Source organism: Antechinus flavipes, chromosome 5 (assembly GCF_016432865.1).
Source record: "Antechinus flavipes isolate AdamAnt ecotype Samford, QLD, Australia chromosome 5, AdamAnt_v2, whole genome shotgun sequence".
Classification (NCBI taxonomy): domain Eukaryota; kingdom Metazoa; phylum Chordata; class Mammalia; order Dasyuromorphia; family Dasyuridae; genus Antechinus; species Antechinus flavipes.
The window spans coordinates 177,170,756-177,194,457 of record NC_067402.1 but is presented as its reverse complement, the minus strand read 5'-3'; the positions used below and the strand labels follow the sequence as shown (position 1 = coordinate 177,194,457).

Below are 23,702 nucleotides of genomic sequence, written 5' to 3'. Positions count from 1 at the left end.
ATCAACTAGTCTATTTCTTAGCCAATACCAGATGGTTTTAGTAACTGCTGCTTTATAATATAATTTTAGATTTGGTACAGCTAGGCCACCTTCATTTGATGTCTTTTTCATTAATTCCCTTGAAATTCCTGACCTTTTGTTTTTCCATATGAACTTTGTTGTTATTTTTTCTAGTTCATCAAAGTAGTTTTTTGGGAGTCTGATTGGTATAGCGCTAAATAAATAGATTAATTTAGGTAGTATTGTCATCTTTATTATATTTGCTCGTCCAATCCAAGAGCACTTAATATTTTTCCAGTTGGTTAGATCAGATTTAATTTGTGTGGAAAGTGTTTTGTAGTTTATTACATTTCAATATAATTGATTTTCTTTGTAAATCTGTGCATTTTATTTTATGCATTTAAAAACAGTATTCCATAAGGGGCCTAGTTCCATTAGACTGCCAAAGGAGTCTATGATACAAAAAAGTTAAAAACATAGGATAAACAAATGCCTCTGCTTGACATTTAAAATTCTTCACAGTTGAACTCTAGCCTATCTTTTCAGGTTTATTACATATTACTCTTCTTCACAATCTATGTTCCAATCAAATAGTTTTACTTATTATTACATAAAATTCAACTTTCATCTTTATGCTTAGAATGCAATCTCCTCCTTACCTCCAACTCTTTGGTCTCTTCAAAATTCAGATTAAGGGCTACCTCCTACCTTAGGCATTTTTGTAGCCTCTTATTTCCTAGCAACTCCTGCACCATGCCCCTCCTTCCCCACAATGACTATGTATTTACCTTGTATTTCCTGTGTATTTATATATGTACATGTCACTTCCTTTAACAGAACATAAATTTAATTAGGATGAGAACTATTTCATTCTTGTTTTTGAATCTACAGCATATAGTCTGACAGCAGTAGAAAATTTAAGAAAATTTAAGACAATTGTTGATTGATTAATCATTGGGCCCCTTATAGAAATGATTTATCACTTGGTTAGAAATTAACTAGATGATTTTTGAAGTTCCTTCCAAATTTAAGCTTCTGTGATTTTATGATTAAACTTGTGCTTCAACTTTCTCCTTTAATAAACCTTTTATTAGACAAATATATTCTACAGAAATAATGTGGCATATTATAAAAATCATTGGTCTGAGAAATAGAAGATTTGGATTCTGTCCTTTTTTCTGTCACTTATTTGCCATGTAACTTTTGGCAAATGATTCAAATCTCAAAGGACCTGAGTATCTAAATTTGAAGTAGGACAATTTTTTTGTTTTAATTCTTTCAAGCTCTCACATCAATGATTTAAAAAAGCAGAAAAAATGTTTTACTTCCTACCACTGGACAGAGGGACTAAGGGAGCTAAATGAGCAAAAAACAAAAAACCAGATGGAAAAAGAGGAGAGTAAACATATGAATAATCGAATTGTATTTTGTACTTACTTTTTAATCTATAACCTGGGCAATTTTTGGAATTATTTGCTTTTCCTTAAAATATCCAGATAGTACATGTTATGGATTCTTTATGTCTCTTCCTTTCCTTTCTTTTCAATCAATGAAATTTAAGTTCATGAGAATAAGCCTATGACGTGGCTCCTTGGACAGGAGTTCCAAGTTTTGAAATCTTTCCAGCTTCATGTCTCACAAGGCCACATTAGAAGTAATATGCATTTACATAAACAAAATAACTTTTCAGGTACTTAAGACTTAAAAAATAACTGTTTTGTTAATTCCGGAAATAGAGAATAAGGCAATTTTGTCAAAAAATATAGTTAGCTATTAGAGGCTACTTCAAAATGTTAAATATCTGTTTAGATAAGGAAGTGGGTTTGGGAAGCATGGTAAAACAAAACATCCATAAATCAACTGATATCCAAAAAATATATTAATAATAATATTTTCCCAGTTTCTTTGGGGATATGTTATTGTTTTTTTAAAAAATATATTGGAATGAATATAATAAAACAAGAAATGAAGGGTTAATATTCAATATAAAAAATATTCCTGCACAGAGCTTTGAATGTTTAATATAGCAAAGAATGTTATAGTCAAGAATTCCATCATTCCTATTATAGTATATATAGTTATATAACTAGTTAGTTGTTGTTGTTTGTCCTTTCTTCTTAAAGAGAATCATGACATCAGGAAAGTGATACTGTGACATACAAGTGAATTAGATTTCAGTGAGAGAGGGCTGTGCAAGGTCACCTGGCTCACTTTTCCCTCCAGAGCCACCGAGGTCCAGCGGCCAGATAGAGATCAAGATAAAAACAAAAACAAAAACAAAACCCAATTGGTTAGTAAGCATTTAATTCATTACATAAGCCATAATACAAAAGCATATATATGATTACCCAAAAGCATATTTTATATCACACAGACTTTCACCAGGTTCTTTGAAAGTGGATGCTTTGAGGTGAATGTGAAGCCTACAATTTGGTCCTTCCCGCTGTTGCTCACCTTTGTGGCCAGGAGTTAAAGAGGAGGGTAAAAAGAAGTACTTTGGACAAAGTATAAGAAGGAGAGGGATGTCACAATTCTGTTCCTGGAGATTTGAACTGAAGGTCTGGGGGTGATAGACATCAGGCTGGAATCCTATCAGGTTCTCCTTTGCCATTGCCTTTCACTGAGTCTGTGCTGTTGATTGATCTTTTATCCACTAGAATATAAGCTCTTTCATTAGACTATGAGCTCCTTGAGGGTAGGGAAGGCCTTTTACCTTCATTTTTATCCCCAGCTTTTAGCACAGTGCTTGACATAGTAGATACTTTATAAATGTATGCTTGATTTTCTATTCAAAGAATTGCCTTATATATGAATAGTGGCTATTCAAAATAGTCACTAGGACCAGGAGATTTTCCAGCACCTTGTGCTTCTTGTAAGTGGCTACTAGTGCCAACTTATTGGTTAAATGCATGATTTGTTTGGATTAGCAAGGTGAGGTAGGTAGATAGAGCCTTTGAATTAGGAAAATCAGTTCCAGTCCTGCCTCTGATACATATTGGCCTTATGACCTTTGGCAAGTCACTAAATTCAATGCCCTAGACCACTCTCTAATATAAAGTTAAGAAACTTTATTGTTGTTCATTGATTCCTTGCAAGAGGTCCAGGGATTCCAGTCAGAACCCATTTTAAGGATTATGGAGATTTTAACTAATTTAATTAATTACAGATATGTTAATCTACATTGGCATGAGTAATGGCACTGGTAACTCTGTATTTCAAAAATATTACAAAATTAGAAGAGGAAAGCTTACAGATTCTTAGAATTCTATGGATTTCCCTGAAGTTTTTATTTAAAACATTTTCCATTTTGGAAAGATTTCCCCCTTTTTTCACTTGCTTTTTTTGCCTATTTAGAAGACCCTTAATTGAACTTGCATTTCATTATATGTTGAATTTAAGCTAATGCCTAATCTCATGTTTAAAAAAATGTAGCTTGTATTGATGCCATAGTGTGTTGAATTTATCCTAATGAGTAAGATTTAATGTTCTTATTTTACGCTAAAGATAAACACTTGCTATTATGTGATTAAGTAATGTTCTTTGTGGCAGTGCAATGCAAGTTAAATTAGTGATAATGTTGAAAACTTCCAGCATTGATGCTCACATCTTTTAAAGTAAATTTCCTTCAAGGATTTTAAATTCTAAGAATGTCTAATGACACTAATGATAAAGCTATAGCGGTAGTTCTGAACTGGGCTATGAATAAGATTTGGTTTTGGAAATGTGAAATTATTAAACATTACAAGGAGAACAAAAAAGCCTATTTGTAGTTTGTAGGTTACCTGCCTCGGTGAAATATTCCAGCATCCACGGAGAAAACCTGGAAATTAGTTATGAAATTGCCTAATTGAAATAGAAAAAGAAATAAGACTCAAGGCCTTCTTGCAAATAGGGAAATGTTGTGCAATATATATATGAGATAAAATTGGCATTAGCTTAGAAGTTCCTTTAGAGTAGGGTATCTTTTGTCTCATTCCCAGAGCTTCGGAGAATGCCTAGCATAAGAAGTGCTTAATGAATGTTTATTGATTGATTGATCTGGAAGTGGAGGACACTCTAAATGCAAGCCAGAACAAGAACTATATTATGGCAAATCACAATTCTCAGGAGAACATGTCAGGATGGGTGAGGAACTAGATAGGGCATGCTGCTAAAGGACTGAAGCATTTGGCAAAGGACTGTGATGGGAAGAAGAGATGACTCAATAGTTCAAAGAAACCAGATTTTGATTTTTGTACAGTTTGAAATATAAAGACTGTCATGTTATAGTATTTTAATGCTTGTGGAGGCTAGACAAACAGGTGGACATTGGCATGAGTGCCAGCAAACCTTTTGAGGAGTTATTTGGATTCCCTAGTTAATAGAAGAACAGGAGCAACAAACAGCTAATCAAACAGAATCCAAGAAGAGACCATTCATCAGTTGGAGTAGGGATTATTAGAGTTTAATAGCAGCTTAGATTAGAGGTATCAAACTCATGGCCAGAAAATTCCCAAGTGCACCAGAACTAGATTAAAATATAATTGGGATGCACTATTATTAGTGCTTTCTAGAATTTTTTCATTTGTTTACAGCTCCAGTGGAGCTGTAAACAAATGAAAAAATTCTAGAAAGCAATATGGAATTATGACCAAAAACATTATTAAACTATACATGCTTTTTGAACCAGAGATATTGACACTAGGTCTATACTCCAAAGAGATCAAAGAAAGGATAAAAGGACCCATAAGTACAAAAAATCTGGACTGGAGTTCTATCCACTGTGCCATCTACCTGCCCCAATACCACCAATGTTGTAAAGGTAATTAACTCTGAAAGACACGACTCATCCTAATTCCAAAGAATGAAAAAGTATCATATTCACCTCCTGATAGAGAACTGATATGCTCAGAATGCAGACTGAAACCTATTTTTTCCCTATTTCTTCCCCTCCCCCCCACCCCCCCCCGAATATGTCTAATGTGGAGATTTGTCTTGCATGATTTTACATATTTGTAACAGGTTTTTTTTTTCCCCTGATCTTCTGAATAGATGGAGAAAGTGTGAGAGGTAGGGAGAGGAGTTGAAACTTAAAAAAAAAAAAAAATGAAAAGTCTGCTTTAAAAAAATACAAATGTGCTGAAAAATATAACTGGGAAATGTTTAACAAAATACATAAAGATACAGTATAACACAAGTAATGTTAATTTGTGGTTTTCTAAGTTAACATGAGGTCCACAGGGCCCTGTTTCTATTTGAGTTTGATGTGACTAAATCAGAGCAGAGATGTGGAATTTGGCATGTGGGTTGGGAAGTCAGGTAAGTCTATCCTGATTTCACGGAGAGTTCTGTTTAGATAGGGAGAAGAGCTTAAATGCAAGTGGCTTCTTTCTATCCTAATACTCTAGCTATGTAGGCCCCTTGGGAGCAGAGGGCAGCTATAAAGCTGGAGATTACAATAGGCACCTTAGGCTATCCACCAGCCTAGGAGATCATGGTAGAAGTGCCAAATCTAAGCCAGTCAGTTGACAAGTATTTATTAAGCACCTCCTCTGTGCCAGGCACTATTAAGTACTGGGGATATAAAAAAAAATAAAAATACAGAAGACAGACTCTCCTAAGGAAGCTCACGGCCTAATAGAGGAGACTATATACTAACAAAATTGTACAAACAAGATACACTTGTTTAGTTGCTCATTCATATCCAACTTTTCATGATTCCTTTTGGGGCTTTCTTGGACACTGGATATCTAAACTAATGGTGATAGTTATTGGATACTAGATTATACTAGTTACTAGAGTGGTCGGCTATTTCCTTTTCCAGCTCATTTTACAGAAGAAGAAATTTAAGCAAACAAGATTAAGTGACTTGTCCACAGTGTCTGAGGCTGGATTTGAATCAAGGCTTCCTGATTCCAGAGCCAGCTCTATCCACTGCACCGCCCCGTTGCCATGCATACAGGATAAACTGGAGATAATCAAACCTCCCACAGGGAGAAAGAATTTGAGACAAATGTTGAAGGAAGTTGGAAAAGTCAGGATGAAGAGGTGGCAGAAAAAGCATCCCAGTCATGTGGAGGGAATAAAGGAATAAAGATTTGAAAGGAGCCAGGTTGTGAATATAACACAGTGAAGATTTTACAAAACAATGTTTATTTCAAAAGGTATGATCTCAAAATACAAACTTACTCCTCCAGGCCTAATGATGATTCTTCTTCTTCTTCTTTTTTTTTTTTAATAGCTTTTTATTTACAAGTTATATGCATGGGTAATTTTACAGCATTGACAATTGCCAAACCTTTTGTTCCAATTTTTCCCCTCCTTCCCCCACCCCCTCCCCTAGATGGCAGGATGACCAGTAGATGTTAAATATATTAAAGTATAAATTAAATACAAAATAAGTATACATGACCAAACCGTTATTTTGCTGTATAAAAAGAATCGGACTCTGAAATATTGTGCAATTAGCCTGTGTAGGAAATCCAAAATGCAGGCAGGCAAAAATATAGTGATTGGGAATTCAATGTAATGGTTCTCAGTCATCTCCCAGAGTTGTTTCGCTGGGTGTAGCTGGTTCAGTTCATTATTGCTCCATTGGAACTGAATTGGTTCATCTCATTGCTGAAGATGGCCAGGTCCATCAGAATTGATCATCATATAGTATTGTTGTTTAAGTACATAATGATCTCCTAAGCCTAATGATTCTTAGTAAATGTTGTCTTCCTTGGAAACAGGTGCACATGATTTTATGCTAGTTATATATTTATATTTATATAAATATTTAATTCTAGTAACCTCTGGCCTCTCTGGCAAGATGGTGTTATATTTCATCATCTGACCTTTGGAACGTTCAATAATTTTCCTCTTGTTATTCAGAATTTGGCTTTCTTTTAGTAATCTTTTAATTTAATTTAGTCATTATGTATATTATTCTCTTGGTTCTGCTGATTTTGCTTTTATCAGTTCATATACATCTTCCCATGTTTCTTAGAATTCCTTAGTGTTTATTCTTTACTATATAATAACATTCTATGACACATTCCGACTTTGTTTTAATATTTTGGCAAAATGGCCATTATGGCTAAAATAGTTGCTATAAACAGTAATAAAAATCCTACCAAAAATTTAAACGACAAGTTATTTCAATACTATATAAACTATTTGGAAAACTAAGTGAGGAAATCCTATCAAATTCCTTTTATGACATAACCTTGGTACTGATATCTAACCCAGGAAAAGCCAAAATAGAAAAAAAAAACCTAATGACCAATTTCCCTAATGAATATTGATGCAAAAAACTTAAATAAGCAACTTAACATTAAAACAGCAAGGAGACTGCAGAAATATGTTACAAGGAGCATTACACAATGATCAAGTGAAATTTACATCAAGAACGTAGAGCTGCTTTACTAGTAGGATAGCATAAATGATATCAATAACAAAAATAACAGAAATAACATGATTCTCTTAGTAGATACAGAAAAAGCTTTTGACAAAATACAATTCATTCCTATTAAAAACATTAATGAGCATTTTCCACATAAAGTCAAATATAAACAATTGTTAAAATATTAATTCTCATGGGTAAGTTGGGTCAATATAATATAAATGACAATTCTGCCTGTCAGATAATTTATTCAGTTCCATATCAATCAAACGACCAAAAAATATTTATAGAGGTAGAAGAAATAATAAAATTTACCTGGAAGAAAAAAAAGTCAAGAATATCAAGGAAATTAATGAAAAAAAAAACCACAAAGGAAGGTGGGCCTAGCAATACCAGATCCCAAACTGTATTATAAAGCAATAACCATCAAAATTATCTCACACTAAGAAACAGAGTAGTAGATCAGTGGAATAGATTAGGTACATAAGACACAGTAGTAAATGACCATAGTAACTTAGTATTTGAAATACCTAAAGACCCCAGGTTCTAGGATAAAAACCTCACTTTTTGAAAAAACTACTGGGAAAATTGGAAAATAATATAGCAGAAATTAGACATAGATTAACACTGATTATATTACATACCAAGAAAATATCAAAATGCGTACATGATTTAAACATAAAGGATGATATCACAAGCAAATTAGTAGGGCAAGAAATGATTAAGAATTTATGACCAAGCAAGAGATAAAAGAGCATTACAAAATGTTAAAATGATCATTTTAATTATAATAAATTAAAAAGATTTTGCACACCCTCCCACCCCCCCAACAACAATGCAATCAAGATTAGAAGGAAAGCAGACAGCTGGGAAAATTATAGCAAATGTCTCTAATAAACTCCTCATTTCTTAAGTTTATAGAGAACTAATTAAATTTATAATAATACAAATCATTCAATACTACCTAAATTAATCTACTTCCTCAATGCCATACCAATCAAACTCTCAAGAAATTAATTTACAGAGCTAGAAAAAATAATAACAAAGTTCATCTAGAAAAACATAAGGTCAAGAATTTTAAGAGAATTAATGAAAAAAATGCAAATGAAGGTGGCTTAGCTGTACCAGACCTAAAACTGTATTATAAAGCAATGGTCATCAAAACCATTTGGTACTGGCTAAGAAAAAGAGTAGTGAAATCAGTGGAATAGGTTAGGTTCACAGGACAAAATAGTCAATGACTATAGTAATCATTTGATTTGACAAACTCAAAGACTCCAGCTTTTGCGAAAAGAACTCTCACTATTTGACAAAATCTGCTGGGAAAATCGGAAACTCGTATGGCAGAAATTACGCATTGACCCACACCTGAAACCTGCCAAGATAAGGCTGAAATGGGTTCATGATTTAGACATAAAGAGTGATATTTTAAGCAAATTGGAACAAAGGATAGTTTACCTCTCAGATCTGCGGAGAAGGAAGGAATTTGTGGCCAAAGAAGAACTGGAGTACGTTACTGAATACATAATGGATAATTTTGACTATCTTAAGTTAAAAAATTTTTGTACCAACAAAACAAATGCAGACAAGATTAGAAGAGAAGCAATAAAGTGGTTCTAATAAAGGCTTTATTTCTAAAATATAGAGAATTGATTTAAATTTATAAGAATTCAAACCATTTTCCAATTGATAAATGGTCAAAGGATATGAACAATTTTCAAATAAAGAAATTGAAACCATTTCTAGTCATATGAAAAGGTTCTCTAAGTCACTGTTGATCAGAGAAATGCAAATTAAGACAACTCTGAGGTACCACTACACGCCTCTCAGATTGGCTAAAATGACAGGAAAAGATAATGATAAATATTGAAAGGGATGTAGGAAAATTGGGACACTAATACATTTTTTTAAAAAATAACTTTTTATTGACAGAACCCATGCTAGGATAATTTTTTACATTATCCCTTGCACTCACTTCTGTTCTGATTTTTCCCTTCCGACACTAATACGTTGTTGGTGGAGTTATGAACTGATCCAACCATTCTGGAACTATACTCAAAGGGCTTTCAAACTGTGCCCACCCTTGGATTCAGCCATATTTTTACTGGGCTCATATCCCAAAGAGATCTTAAAGGAGGGAAAGGGACCCACATGTGCAGAAATGTTTGTGGCAACCCTTTTACTACAGGCTGTGGTAAGCAGAACCAGATCATTATACATGGCAACAAGGTTATATGGTGATCCATTCTGATGGACATCACTTTTCAACAATGAGATGATTCAGGCCAGTTCCAATGGTCTTGTGATGAAGAGAGCCATCAGCACGCAGAGAGTGGACACTGAGTATGGATCACAACGTAGTATTTTCACTCTTTTTGTTGTTGTTTGCTTGCATTTTTTTCTTTCACATTTTTTTCCTTTTTGATCTGATTTTTCTTGTGCAACATGCTATAATTGTGGAAATATGTATAGAAGAATGGCACATGTTTAACATATATTGAATTACTTGCTGTGTAATGGAGGGGAAAAATTTGGAACACAAGATTTTATAAGGGTGAATGTCAAAAATTATCCAACCACATGTTTTGACAATAAAAAGCTTTAATTAAAAAAAAAAAAAAACAAAAAAACAAATCATTCCCCAACTGAAAAATGGTCAAAGGATATGAATAGGCAGTTTTCAGATGAAGAAATCAAAGTTATCTAGTCACATGAAAAAATGCTCTATATTAATATTGATTAGAGAAATGCATATTAAAACAACTGAGATACCACCTCAGTTTGATTAATAAGATGAAATGAAAAATGATAAATGTTGGAGGGGTATGAGAAAATTGGGACACTAATGCATTGTTGATAGAGTTGTGAACTGATCCAACCATTCTGGAAATTTGGAATTATGCCCAAAGGGCCATAAAAGTGTGTATACTCTTTGATCCAGCAGTGTTTCTACTGGGTCTATATCCCTAAGAGATCATAAAGGAGGAAAAGGGACCCACATTTGCAAAAATGTTTGTAGCAGCCCTTTTTGTAGAAGGTCTGTATACCAAAGAGATTAAAAAAGAAAGGAAAAATATCTATTTGTACAAAAAATTTTTGTAGTGCCAAATAATTAGAAATTGAGGGGATGTCCAACAATTGGGGAATAGCTAAACAAATTGTGGAATATGATGTAATGGAATATTATTGTGCTGTAAGAAATGACAAAACATAACTATGCTGCAGAAAAAGGTAGGAAGACTTACATGAACTGATGCAAGGTGAACTGAGCAGAAGCAAAAGAACATTGTATGGAGTTAGCAGCAATATCGTTACAATAATGAAATGCGAATGACTTAGCTGTTCTCAGCTACACAATGATCCAAGATAGTTCCAAAAGACTCATGACAAAAAAATGCTATCCACATTTTTTTTTCCTTCTCTTCCCTTACCCTAGAAATGGTTACCATTAGATACAAATATGTGTGAATACACATACATACATATACATGATAAACCATTATATAAATACTTCTGTTTATCAATTTTCTCTGGATGAGGATAGTATCTTCATTCTTATTTTGTAGTTAATTTGTGCATTTCACTTTTTATTATTTCATTCAAGTCTTTCCCTATTTTCTTCCACCTGAAACCATCAAGTTCATCATTTCTTATAGCACAGTAGTATATACAGCACAATCATATATCATAACTTATTAGGCCATTCCCCAAATTTCTACTTTGTCAGTGCAAAGAGTTTCTCTACACAAGGAACCAGCATAACCTATGAGTACAGCTACACTGGGCCAGGGACACTGCTGACTGTGAGCACTTAAGGGAGGGGGAAGATTGTGGTATAGGGTTCTAAGTCCCAGAGAAAAGCTGAAGTAAAGTAAAAGCACCAGTCTTCCACCTCAGGATTAGAGGTACTTAAACTAGTACTTCTCACACACACACACAAAAAAAGAGAACCCAATCATAAAAACTTACTATGGGAATAAGGAAGATCTGCTTTCATCTTCAGAGGAGGGCAATGAAGTTAAAAAAAAAAAATCTCTTCTACTTCAAAAAGTAATGTTAAATGGTTACATGCCCAGAAAGAATTTATAGAACTCAGAAGACTTTGTTTGTCTTTGTTTTTCCTCAATCTCTCTCACTTGATTTTTAGTGAATCATCACAATATTGCTGTTACTGTGCACAATGATATACTGATTGTTCTTTGTATCATATTCATGGAGGTCCTGCTGTTTTTCAGAAATCACCTCCCCCACCCCCCTCCACCCCCATTTATATAGCACAATAGTATTTCCATCATAGTCATATGTCAATGTGGACAATATTAACTATTTTTAGATGAATTTCCATTACCTTTAATTTCATAGTTTTCCTGGCATACAGTGCTATATAGTATTTCCTGATATTCTTCCTCCTCCATGAGATGGTAAGCAATCTGATGTTTTATATATATATATGCATTCATGTAAAATATTTCCATATTAGTTATTTTGTGTAAGAAAACTTGAACCAAAAAAAAAAAAAAAGTGAAAATAGTGTGCTTTAGTCAATTTTGAGATGTCATCAATGTTTTCCTCTGGAGATAAAAAGCATTTTCTCACCATGAATCATTTAGAATTTGGAATTGTATTGCTGAGAATGCCCAAGTCATTCACAATTCTTCATCATACAATATTGCTGTTATTGGGTACTACGTTCTCTTGGTTCTGCTCACTTCATTTTGCATCAGTTCCTGTAATACAGTCTTTTCAAATTTCTTCTGAAAGTATCCTGCTTGTCATTTCTTATAGCACAATATTTCACTACAATCATATAGCACAACTTGTTTAGTCATTTCCCCAATTGATGGACATCCCCTCAAATTCCAGTTCTTATCCATCACAAAAATAGCTGTGACATTTTTTGTACAAATAGGTTTTCTCTTTTTTGGCAGATTTCTTTGGGATAGAGACCTAATAGTGCTTTGCTGGAACAAAAGGGCAATTTTATAGCCTTTTGTACAGTTTCAAAATACTCTCCAGAATAGCTGGATCAATTCACATCACCATAACAGTGCATTAGTGTCCGTTTTCCCACATTCTGTTCAACATTGATCATTTTCCTTTTTTGTTATATTTGCCAGTCTGATGGGTATGAGATGGTACTTCAATTGTTTTAATTTGCATTTCTCTAATCAATATAAAACGTACAAATTCTCTAGTCTTTCAACACTAAAATTTTCAATTTTGTTTTTGTTTTGTTAATACCTTTTGTCTGTCTTAGAATCAAGACATTTCCTGTTCTTCCCCAGGTCACTATTCCATGTTAAGAAATAAAAAATTAGGGAAATTGATGAACAAATAATGACATTGATTAATTTATGAACTATCTATTATCAAAAGGCTCACTGCTTAGCACAGTAACTAACACACAGTAGGCCGTTAATGTCTGTTGATTGATTGAAAAGGGGAAATACACCAAACAGCCATACACTCTCTGATTATTTTATTACCTATGCAAGGAACAACAGCACAAGGGCTATATCCTTTCCAGCAATGAGGACCCAGATATGGACTCATAAGGATCAAGTTCCTGTTTGGAGGGAGAAAAAAATCCAAAGCAAGGGCATCAGCTCTGTAGCAATATGTGGTGCATTACACCTTTATTCCAAGGCCCTTGAGGGGACATCTCTTAAATCTTTGGTTTGACCAATGATTAGGCGCTACCCAAAAATAATGTTTTAATTCTTTTTTTTGGTGAGGCATTTGGGGTTAAGTGACTTCCCCAGAGTCACACAATTAAATGTCTGAGGACAGATTGCCTCAAAATAATGAAAAAGCCCTTATAGAAAGATGCTCAGTATATCAAGTAAATCTTATAATTTATAAATATATACTATATACTTAATAAAGTACAAAACACATACAAAGTATTAGATGGCTATTTCCTTGATCACAAAGGAAATGTTTAAAACAAGACTCAAAAGCACACACTGACCAATATTTAAACATGATATAGTAACTCATAATTTTTATTATATTCTCCCAAAAGATAAAGGTTTCTAGGAAACTTGTGGGGCTGCTAAACCAGCAAATCTTAAACACTTTCACTTCAGCTCTGTGCTGTCCATCTGCTCAGTTCACTCAAGGCCCATTTTTTCTAGCAAACCAAGCTCATCCTGTCAGTGGTTAGTTTTCTTTTCTTCTAAGAAATACTGTCCAAACAGGAAACACTTTCCACTACGCAAATTGCACTGGATCCTGGAAATCAGAGACTCTTGAGTTTACAAGATTGCTGCCAAGACTAGGAATATTCATCTCAGGACTAATACTTGGTGACTCTGCTCAGTGTAAGAAACAAGGAAGAAGCTAAGGGCATTGCGATTTAATCAGTCTTAGACTGCACATATTCTCACTGCTATGTATGAGCAGTTGCCAAAACTGTGAAGGGATGAATCAATTGTCTCTCTCATCATTGAAAGTCTGAGTTAAACTTGACATACTTGACCATCAGGAAGACAGTGAGCAAGATGGTGAAAGCATTCCTTTAAACTCTACAGAGAGACTTGGCTCAGTAGTCTATCATTTTTGGCACCCCTAGATCCCCTTCCTCATCTGTGAGAGACTAAGAGACCAATCAGGAGCTTTTGTTCTGGAATATTCCTGAGCAAGATTCCAAGCTTATGTGTCATTTGAAGAGATTTATTATGGGGCCACTGAAGAAGCTAGGAAGCATGTTGAGATTTATAGAAGTGTTCTAGTTAAAGCATAGGTATGAGTAGCAGTGGGAAGGAGGAGGCCCAATTCCATGGAAGTGCCCTAATCCAACATATCTGAGGCTCCTCTCTGATAAATACCATTATGCTTAACCTGGAAAGAAATTCATTCTTGATACCTGCTCTCTCTTCCTCCTGCCCTTTATATTCCAAAGATTATTCTCTTTAGTAGAGAAAACATTCAAAATAAAAACCATGCAACTCTCTTCTCTCCATTAATGGTTTTAATCTTTCCACTACCAACAGTGGTCCAACCCCTCCTTTGATTCTCCTTTTCTTCCAAATTTAACCAAACTCTTTCCCACCCTTTTATTTTTAATCTCAAATTAACTTAATTGTATTTGGACAATCATTTAAAAAGAGAAAAATAATTCAAATAACAGATGAAACCTGTTATTACATACAATGGTACAATGAGTACATGATTTGGAGTGATTTTGGAATCTCTTAACTGTATCTATAATCTTGAGAATGGCAAGAGCTAATGAGAATTTCTGATCAGTTAGAAGGCCCCTGATTAACTGTTTCCTCGCATTTCCTGATGAAACAGTTTATATTGTGATGTGAGTCCATCTTTAATATAATCATATGAATATGTAAAAAACTCCCTAACCATCAAAAGTCTTCCCCCACCTTCCAACCATCAGTTTTCCCCCCATTTAAGAAGACAAGTTAGTCTTCTATCTTCTGATCAATAGTTAGCTATAGTGAAAAATAAAATTTATATCCAATTATTTCTACAGCAACCACTTCTGTGCAATCTCCTCTCTAGTAGACTGACTTTTAAAAAAGAGATCCTAACCCTTTTCCAGTTACAACTGTTGAAAGATACTGTTATTACGTTTAATGGGCATCTTGAGGGATTTTCAAAAGCAATTCTGTCAATTTTTGGCTTACACGAAGCTGAGATATGAGTATAATACAGTTCCCGGGTCTAGGCCTTCCTGAATCATCAGACATCTAGGTCATCGTCTGGATCTTCCTGGTCCAGGTAGTCCTCAGCATCAGGCTCATAAAATATTTGGCTGGCAGACGAGGCTGGAGCAGGACGAAGCAGGGACTGTTGTTTTTCAGAACTGAAATGGAAGGGCAGGGCTAGCGTATCCCGGGCCTCTTTTTCCTTCTCCGATAGGTGGATGTTAAAGGTTAAGCCCGCCAGAACGTCCGCTGTGGTCGAAGGGGGTCTGTGCTGGAGCTGGGCCTCCAAAGAGGATTCCCTATGGAACTGCAGGCTGAAGTCAGGCAGTATGGAGAACCAATGCGTCTGCTCAGTGGGGCGATGCCTGGGCTTAGGCCGCAGAACGCGTGCCACGGCGCAGTCCGCGCTCCCTCCCACAGTCACCTCCACCTGGGCCAGACTCCCCAAGGCGCCCAAGGGCCCCGGCCCATGCACGTCCTCATGCAGCAGGCCAAGAACACGGACCTGGCCAGGGTGAACGCGGCCCCGGCCCAGAGCTCGCAGCGCCTGGCAGAGGGCACTGCAGGGAGCGTGGAGCAGCAGCCAGCTGAGAGAGTCCACGGCGAGGGTGCAGGGGCCGGGGTCTGCTCCCCTCAAGCATGCTCTTAGGGCTCCCAAGGGCCCCCCGATCCCGGCGCAGCCCTGGGGATCTCTGAAGACATCGTGGTAAACAAGCCGGCGGTTGGTATTCGAGTCGAAGCCTTCCCGGAAAGCCTCCTCGCTTACCTCGCAGCCCAGGACATGCACTTGCTCTCCTTTCAGGGCGATCTCCCGAATCAAAGCCTTCAGCAGGCTCCGGCCCTCCCACTCCACTGAATCTCGGAGCAGGACCAGATCGCCGCGGCTAGCGAGCAGCTGCAGCATTTTCTCTAAGGTTTCCCAGTTCCCACCCTGTCTTGCCCAAGCCAGCCCCACATGCGGCTCCCCGCAGACGCGCCCTGATGGCGTCACGGGGCTTGAGTTCAGATCCCCACGAGAGAGGTTCTCCTTTCACTCGCGCGGGTCCCAAAGGCCTCTTCGGGTCGCGTACTTTGACGTCACAGGCCGCCCTCCGTGCGGGAGGCGGGGCCGAGGAAAGGCGCGCTTGTTGGTCCAGCGGCAATTTCGAGAGCTGTAGTTGTGCGATGAGACATTGAGGGGTGAAAACGGGAAATACAAAGAAGCAGAGCAAGGATTGATTGGCGATCTCTCTCCAGACCAGGATAAGAAGTTAATGCCAGAGGAATACGGTCTTTCGAATACGGTCCCTTCTTTGGTCGCCGGGATAAATAACCGTTATAATCTTTGTGAGCGGGCACTTAACGATGGACAGTCAGTGGACTGGTGCGCGTGCGCCACACTACTCCCCCTACCTGGATATTTTTGGCTCTCAAATTTTCATCAAGATTACCTTTATTGTGCTCTGTAATCATTTTAATAAGCTTGGGAAGTTCAGGCCGCTAGATGGCGCAATAGTAGCAGACGCTGGACCTGGAGACGCCCAGGATCTGAGTTCTGTGGGACTCTCTCTGGTCAGTTCACTTCAATCTTTGTCGGCCTTAATTTCCTCCCGTAAAAATGGAGATAATCATAGCTACCCTCAAAATTGTCTTGAAGAAAAAAGTAAAGCACTTGGAAAACCTTAAGAGCTACATAAATGCGAGTATTAAAATAAGGATGGTATAAAAATAAGTTAGCAAAAAAAAAAGATAATTATTGAATCGCTCAAGAAGAATGCAAAGTTAATCGGAGGACCCTAAGTTCTCAAGAACGAAATTCTGAAGACACAAAGGAAAATAATTCTGATGAAGAAAAAGTTGTCTGATATGGATGAAGTGAAATCAAAAATCTATACAGCAAAGGAAGAACATATAATAGAAATGAATATACAGCATAAGTTTTGACATAGCCCTGTAAGAACAGTGTCAGCTACTTTTTAGAAGTAGAAAAAGCAGCCCAAGATTAGGAACACCTTTTGGTTTTGTTGACCACATATATACAATAGAAGACTAGCTTCAGACACTAGTTGTGAAGCTTTGGGGCAAGTAAAAACTAATGTCAACCTTAGTTCCCTCTGTAAAATGGAGATGATAATAGTAAGACAGTGATAGACTGGAGCTTGGAGGAGTGGGCAGATGCCACTAAAGTCAATAACTTGCATTAGACTGAAAAAAGATGCTTCAAACTGGTCCATTGATAGCAGAATTCCCTATTTATGGTGATCCAGGTGTAAGGTGAAGAGGGCAACTGTGAGGTGACAGAACTTGATGGAGAGACATCAGCCAAGAATCACAAAGGCAAACTTGTCTTCTCTGAGTGGACCATCAAACTGATGGGATTGGTACTTCCAAGTCATGAGTGATAATCAAAGAACACATGGAGATCTTTAACTTGACAGATGAGAACAATGTCAATGAAAAAAGTAGCTCAGTGTGAACCTTGCTAAAGATGGCCCTGATACAACTCTTTTGGCCTTAATGAAGCAAGAAGGTGTGATAAAGATCCAAGATTCAGTGGAAACTTATGTCAGGACTCTTAAAACAGAATTTATGCAGGGAAAGATCTTACCTACTTTAGCAAGTCAGCCTAAAACCATTTGTGTTAAGATCCCTACATGCAAGATCATTCTGAAATACATCACCAGAGGACTTCTTTAGGTTATTTTTTATTCAGGAAGTGGTTCATATCTTTACCCATGCGTTTGCTGTATTAGAAGTAGATGAAGTTTCACTTGCTGGATGGAAATGTCACCAGGGAATTTTTAGATCTGGTCCCTAAAAATAAAATTGTGATGAAATGGAGGTTTAAATATTGGCCTGATAAAAATTTTACTACTATTTCCTTGACTTTTATTGAAAAAAAAATAGAGAAGCAGAGCTTCTAATAGTGGGCAAGGGCATCTCATTGCGAGAGGGAGAATGGACAAGATAGGCTGGCAATGGTAATGTTTTGAGAGCATCAATCAGAACTTTTGCATGCTTATTCTAATGTTAAGTTCTACATGACCATGGCCTATCCAGCACCTCAATTTAGCTCTCTACTGTCCTAAAGATGTAACTGGCAGAATTGCACCAAGCCAACCACTATTGTGGGTTTTAGGCCCCTTCCCTATTCACATATTATGAGTTTATGAATGTTTTCTGCTGGGCAGAATCAAATGGTAAATTCTCTTTTATGTGTACATGCTAAATATAACTTTTTAAAAAGAGTCTAGGGTTTGTCTTTAGGATAAAATGAGGATATTTGTAAAGCATTTTGTAAACTTTAAAGTACCACATAAATGCCACAACAACATTTACTTCTATTACTACTTTTACTTTGCAACAATTGGTCATTAACTATTTTTGCCTTGCTCCTCCAATAACCAAGTGGGCTCTTTTTCCCCCTGGTGGTTTGTGTCTCAGTGACACTTCCTGGTTAGTCTATTGCTTTCTTTGGTCTGCTGTTGCCTTTGCAACTTCTCTGATAGTTGTTACTAGGAAGAGGAAAGATGCCCAATGCTTTTGAGATCTTATCAAAGAAAGCAGAAACAGGAGTTGGCTCCATCCCAAACAGACTTGCTGCCTTGTGTGTTCATGGGCAAGCCCTCTCCTTCCTGCTTCTTATTTTCTCCTGGGAGCTCAGCAAAAAGGAGAATCCAACATTGCTCTTTTAGCTGTAATTTGAATCCCAAAGTCCTTAAATGTGGGATTCTCTCCTCATAGGTGGACAGCAATCTCCTATACCTGCATGTGGGGCAGGGCAGAGCTGTTGAGAATTGGAAAGAATGCCAATGTGAGTCTCTTAAGGTCTTTTGTAGTCGACTCTTTTAGGGCTTTGTAGTTGCTTTGAGTATTTCTAGCTTCACCTTCAAAAAAGATGGAAAATGCCAATTCTACTTCAGGTTGCTGAAGGAAAAGACTTTTAAGAAGCCAAGGAGAGGAACTTTTAATCTCCATTATGTCCCTATCTCCAGCTTGCTACACATGAGATTTTGTTGAACTTCTTGGTGAGATCTAGCACTCTCAGCTGATTGAGATTAGTTACCTCACTAGCAGTGATAGACCACCTCCTACACTATTGTTTGTTACATATTTTCATTATGTATGATTTCTTTGATATCTTTTTTGATAGAAAATTGGATAAAAGGGTTTCTTCTGTATTTATTATGGAACTGGTATTTAGAGGGAAGGTATTGTGTATCAAGTCTTGGTTATACTTGGAGGAGTGATGTCTTTCTTCCCCTTTCCCATCTTTATTGATGACTAGCAATTAGTAGATTGAGACTGAAAATTACATCCCTTAGAACAATATTTAAGAGAACAGATATGATATAATTCTAAATCAGGATGGCTCCTTTCTTCCCCACCTCCCTCAAAACAGAGTGGCCAATCTTCAGGCCCCAACCACCAGCTTCTTTTCCTGGAAGAAAATTGTTTCCTTTGGAGAAATGTCAGAGAAGAAATTGGGGATGACTATTTTGTTTTCCTTCAAGCCACAAAATGATACTCTTTTGCTAAATAATGGGGGCAGCCCTTGCTATATAGATATCTTTAGAATTCTGGTTCAGCTGTCAAATCCTCATGGATAATGAAAAAGATTCTTTCAATGTTCTCTAAAAAAAAGTTATAAATATTACAAAGAATGCAAGAAACATTAAGTACCTTTCATATAATCACCACAACCCTGGAAGGTAAATGCTATTATTCTCACTTTACAGTTGAAAAAACTGAGGCAGAAGTTGAGAGGTTAAAATTAAGGGTCACCTAGCTGTTAAGCTATCTGAAGTAGGATTTGAACTCAGATCTTCCTGATACTAAGGTCAGCATTTCATCTACTGAAATGCCTAAATGCCTCTAAGGAAGGGGTTGGTGGTGGGCCAATAGCAGAAAATGACTAATGTAAAAGCAAAAGGCTTCACTTTGTTTGTTACATACATTGGTATTCATCCACTTCATATTTATGAAGTTTTATGAGTACTTGTCTTTCCCATTAAAACATAAGCTTCTTTTGAGTACATATTGTCTTGTATGTTCTGTCCTTTCATAATGATTAACATATAGGAGGCACTTAATATTGATTGATCGATGAGGTCACCTTTTCTAGACACTTATTATGTCTAACCAGGAATTAAAATCAAATTTGCTAATCTATTCTCCTCCCTGTTATTCCTTTTGGGGGGACTTCTGTCATTCCTTAGGCCTACCATACTTTTTCCCATCTTCTTTGATTTTTAAAAGATCATTGACAATAGTTCAGTTCAGTACCTAAGTCAATCAATAAACATTGTGTCCATTATATTTCACAGCAGTGTACTAAGTTACACAAATACAAAGAAAGGTACAGTACCCAAGGATATAGTTCATCTGGGTCTGATGAGCTGAAATATGTGAAGCAGCTAGATTTTCTCTCATTCTTTCCCTACTTATCTTGAATGCAATTTCCTATTAATCACTTTTCTTTCCTTCCTAATCCAAAGACTACTTTTCTTTGCAGAGAAAACAAAAGCCAAGAAAGAGCTCTTCACAGTCAGTAACTATTATCTCTTCCACACACAACTGCAGTCCTATACTGTCTTTGAGTTTTTTTTAACCAATACATTTTAAAAATTTAAAAAGCCTTTTTGTTGGCCTTAGATTTGTCTGTGAGCCTCAGATCTTTCTAAGCTTTTGCACTTCTCATAAGATTGTGATAGGCCTTTTGTGTCATTCTTCCACTACCTTTAGCTTCTGCTTAGTTGATATCTTAAAAGAAAATCAACAAATTTAGTTCCTCGTGCATTCCCATTAGTTTTTTTTAAAAACACATTCTTACCTTCTGTCCTTTTATTCCTCCAGACTTTTTATTCTTGATAGCTTTGGAATTTTATTTTAGAAAAATAAGGGGAAGGGAGGAGCAGAGCCAAGACGACAGAGGGAAGATAGGGACTCAAGCAAGTCTTCCCTCAAACCGTTTGAAATACCTTTAAATAATGACTCCAAACAAATTTTAGAGTTTTATAATCCACAAAAAGATGGGGTCAGACAATTTTCCAGCCGAAGGCAGCTTGGAAGTTCAGCAGGAAAGATCTGTTGCATGGAGGTGAGTCTGGAACTCTTATTACAGTGCAGACCATGTCAGCCCAGGCCCCACAAAACTAGGAACACATAATGGGACTTCTGAATCTGCAGCAGTGGCAGCAATCTCCAGACCTCTCATCCTACAAAGGCCAAGGACAGCACAGCAGAAAAGGTTTGGTGCACTAGATGTGAAGTGAGCCCCAGCTCGGGATCAGGTTTTGGAAGCAAATCAACAGCAGTGGCAGCAGCAACTGGGTCAGCAGCAAAGATCCGAGCAATGGCAGCAACTGGGATAATAACAATGGTGTCTTCCAGAGAACTCAGCCCACAGGTAAAGGGGCTGGACAACAAGTTAGAGGGATGGCAGAAGCCTCTTTGCCAGTAACGTGGCAGGACTCTATTGCTAGGCATACTCAGGTCTAGGTAGCAGCACTGGCTCATAATATGGGTCCCTAGAAGAATCTCTGAAAACAGCTGCACAAAACCCCTGAACTTGGGACACACCCTCCATCATGGAAACAGCCCATTTTCTTTTTTTAATTATAGCATTTTATTTACAAGATATATGCATGGATAATTTTTCAGCATTGACAATTACAAGACCTTTTGTTCCAACTTTTCCCCTCCTTCCCCCAACTCCTTCCCCCAGATAGCAGGTTGACCAATACATGTTAAATATGTTGAAGTGTAAATTAAATACAATATATGTATACATGTCCAAACAGCTATTTTGCTGTACAAAAAGAATCGGACTTTGAAATAGTATACAATTAGCCTGTAAAGGAAATCAAAAGTGCAGGCAATAGAGGGATTGGGAATTCTATGTAGTGGTTCAGTCATCTCCCAGAGTTCTTTTGCTGGGTGTAGCTGGTTCAGTGCATTATTATTCTATTGGAACTAATTTGGTTCATCTCATTGTTGAAGAGGGCCACGTCCATTAGAATTGATCATCATATAGTATTATTGTTGAAGTATATAAAGATCTCCTGGTCCTGCTCATTTCATTCAGCATCAGTTCATGAAAGTCTCTCCAGGCCTCTCTGAAATCATCCTGTTGATTTCTTATAGAACAATAATATTCTATAATATTCATATACCACAATTTATTCTGCCATTCTCCAATTGATGGGCATCTACTCAGTTTCCAGTTTCTGGCCACTACAAACAGGGCTGCCACAAACATTCTTGTACATACAGGTCCTTTTCCCTTCCTTAAAATCTCTTTGAGCTATAAGCCCAGTAGTAACACTGATGGATCAAAGGGTATGCACAGTTTGATAACTTTTTGGACATAGTTCCAAATTGCTCTCCAGAATGGCTGGATGTATTCACAATTCCACCAACAATGTGTCAGTGTCCCAGTTTTCCCACATCGCCTCCAACATTCTACGTTATCTTTCCCTGTCATTCTAGCCAATTTGATAGGTATGTAGGAGTATCTCAGAGTTGTCTTAATTTGCATTTTTCTGATTAATAATGACTTGGAACATCTTTTCATATGGCTAGAAATAGTTTCAATTTCTTCATCTGAGAATTGTCGAAACAGCCCAATTTTAAGAAAAAGTTAAAAGTCAAGTAATAGGCTGGGACAACAAGTAAACAAAAAAATTCTGTTCAAAGAAATTTACTGTGGTGACAAGTTCAAAATATACATTCAGAAAATGATAACAAAGTTGAAGATCCTACATTTAAAATTTCCAAGAAAAATAAGAATTGGTCTCAGGCCAAGGAAGAACTCAAAAGGGATTTTGAAAAACAAGTAGAGGAAAAACTGAGAAGAGAAATGAGAGTGATGCAATTGGGAATACAAAAAGCTAATGAGAAGAATGACTTTTAAAAAGCAAAATTAGCCAAATGGGAAAGGAGGTACAAAAGCTCATTAAGGAAAAACCTTAAATATTAAAATGGAGCAAATGGAAACTAATGACTTATGAGAAATCAAGATACAATAAAATAAATCCAAAAGAATGAAAAAAGTGAAATATCTCTTTGAAATAACAAATGATCTGGAAAACAGATCCATAGAATTTAAAAATTGATCGGTCTATTTGAAAAGTGTAATTTTAAAAAAGAGCTTGAATATCATCTTTCAAGAAATTATCAAGGAAAACTGTCCTGATATTCTAAAAGTAGAGAGTAAAATAGAAATAAAAACAACTTTATTTTATTTAAGGGTATCTTCCCTTGGAGAATTTTTCATCATGGGATCCTTTCTAGTCTTCTTCTGAACCCTATAAAATCTAGTCGTCAAAAGTCTAGCATGCATGACAGATTATTCCTAGTTTTCCTCTCCTCTTTTACACAAATTTTAAGTTGGAATGGTCACTTTCTTCCCGAGATTTACGTGGTTTTGACCTTCATTAATCAGTTCCTGGTTTAGGGCAGCTAGGTGGTACAGTTGAGAGTGCTGGGTCTGAAATAAGGAAGACTCTTCTCTAGTTCAATACCAGCCTCAGATACTTTCTAGCTGTATGATTCTGGGCAAATCATTTACATTGTTTACCTCTGTTTCTTCATCTGTAAAATGAGCTGAAGAAGGAAATGACAACTTCAATATCTTTGCCAAGAAAATCCTAAATGGGGTCACAAAGAATTGGACGTGACTGAAAACA

General features: G+C 36.5%; 1 protein-coding gene and 1 pseudogene across 1 annotated transcript; one reads left to right on the top strand and one right to left on the bottom strand.

The window, feature by feature from the left end:
• Nucleotides 1-6,115: 6,115 nt before the first annotated feature.
• On the bottom strand, nucleotides 6,116-17,491 carry ELP5 (elongator acetyltransferase complex subunit 5). The gene has a single exon (XM_052000853.1). It carries the CDS (start codon nucleotides 15,935-15,937, stop codon nucleotides 15,068-15,070), a length of 870 nt encoding a protein of 289 aa, XP_051856813.1. The 5' UTR covers nucleotides 15,938-17,491; the 3' UTR covers nucleotides 6,116-15,067.
• On the top strand, nucleotides 16,378-18,057 carry LOC127538657 (activator of 90 kDa heat shock protein ATPase homolog 1-like; annotated as a pseudogene).
• Nucleotides 18,058-23,702: the final 5,645 nt, after the last annotated feature.

Coding starts and splice junctions, on each gene's coding strand:
- ELP5 (XM_052000853.1), bottom strand. CDS start 15,937: ATGCTGCAGCTGCTCGCTAGCCGCGGCGATCTGGTCCTGCTCCGAGAT.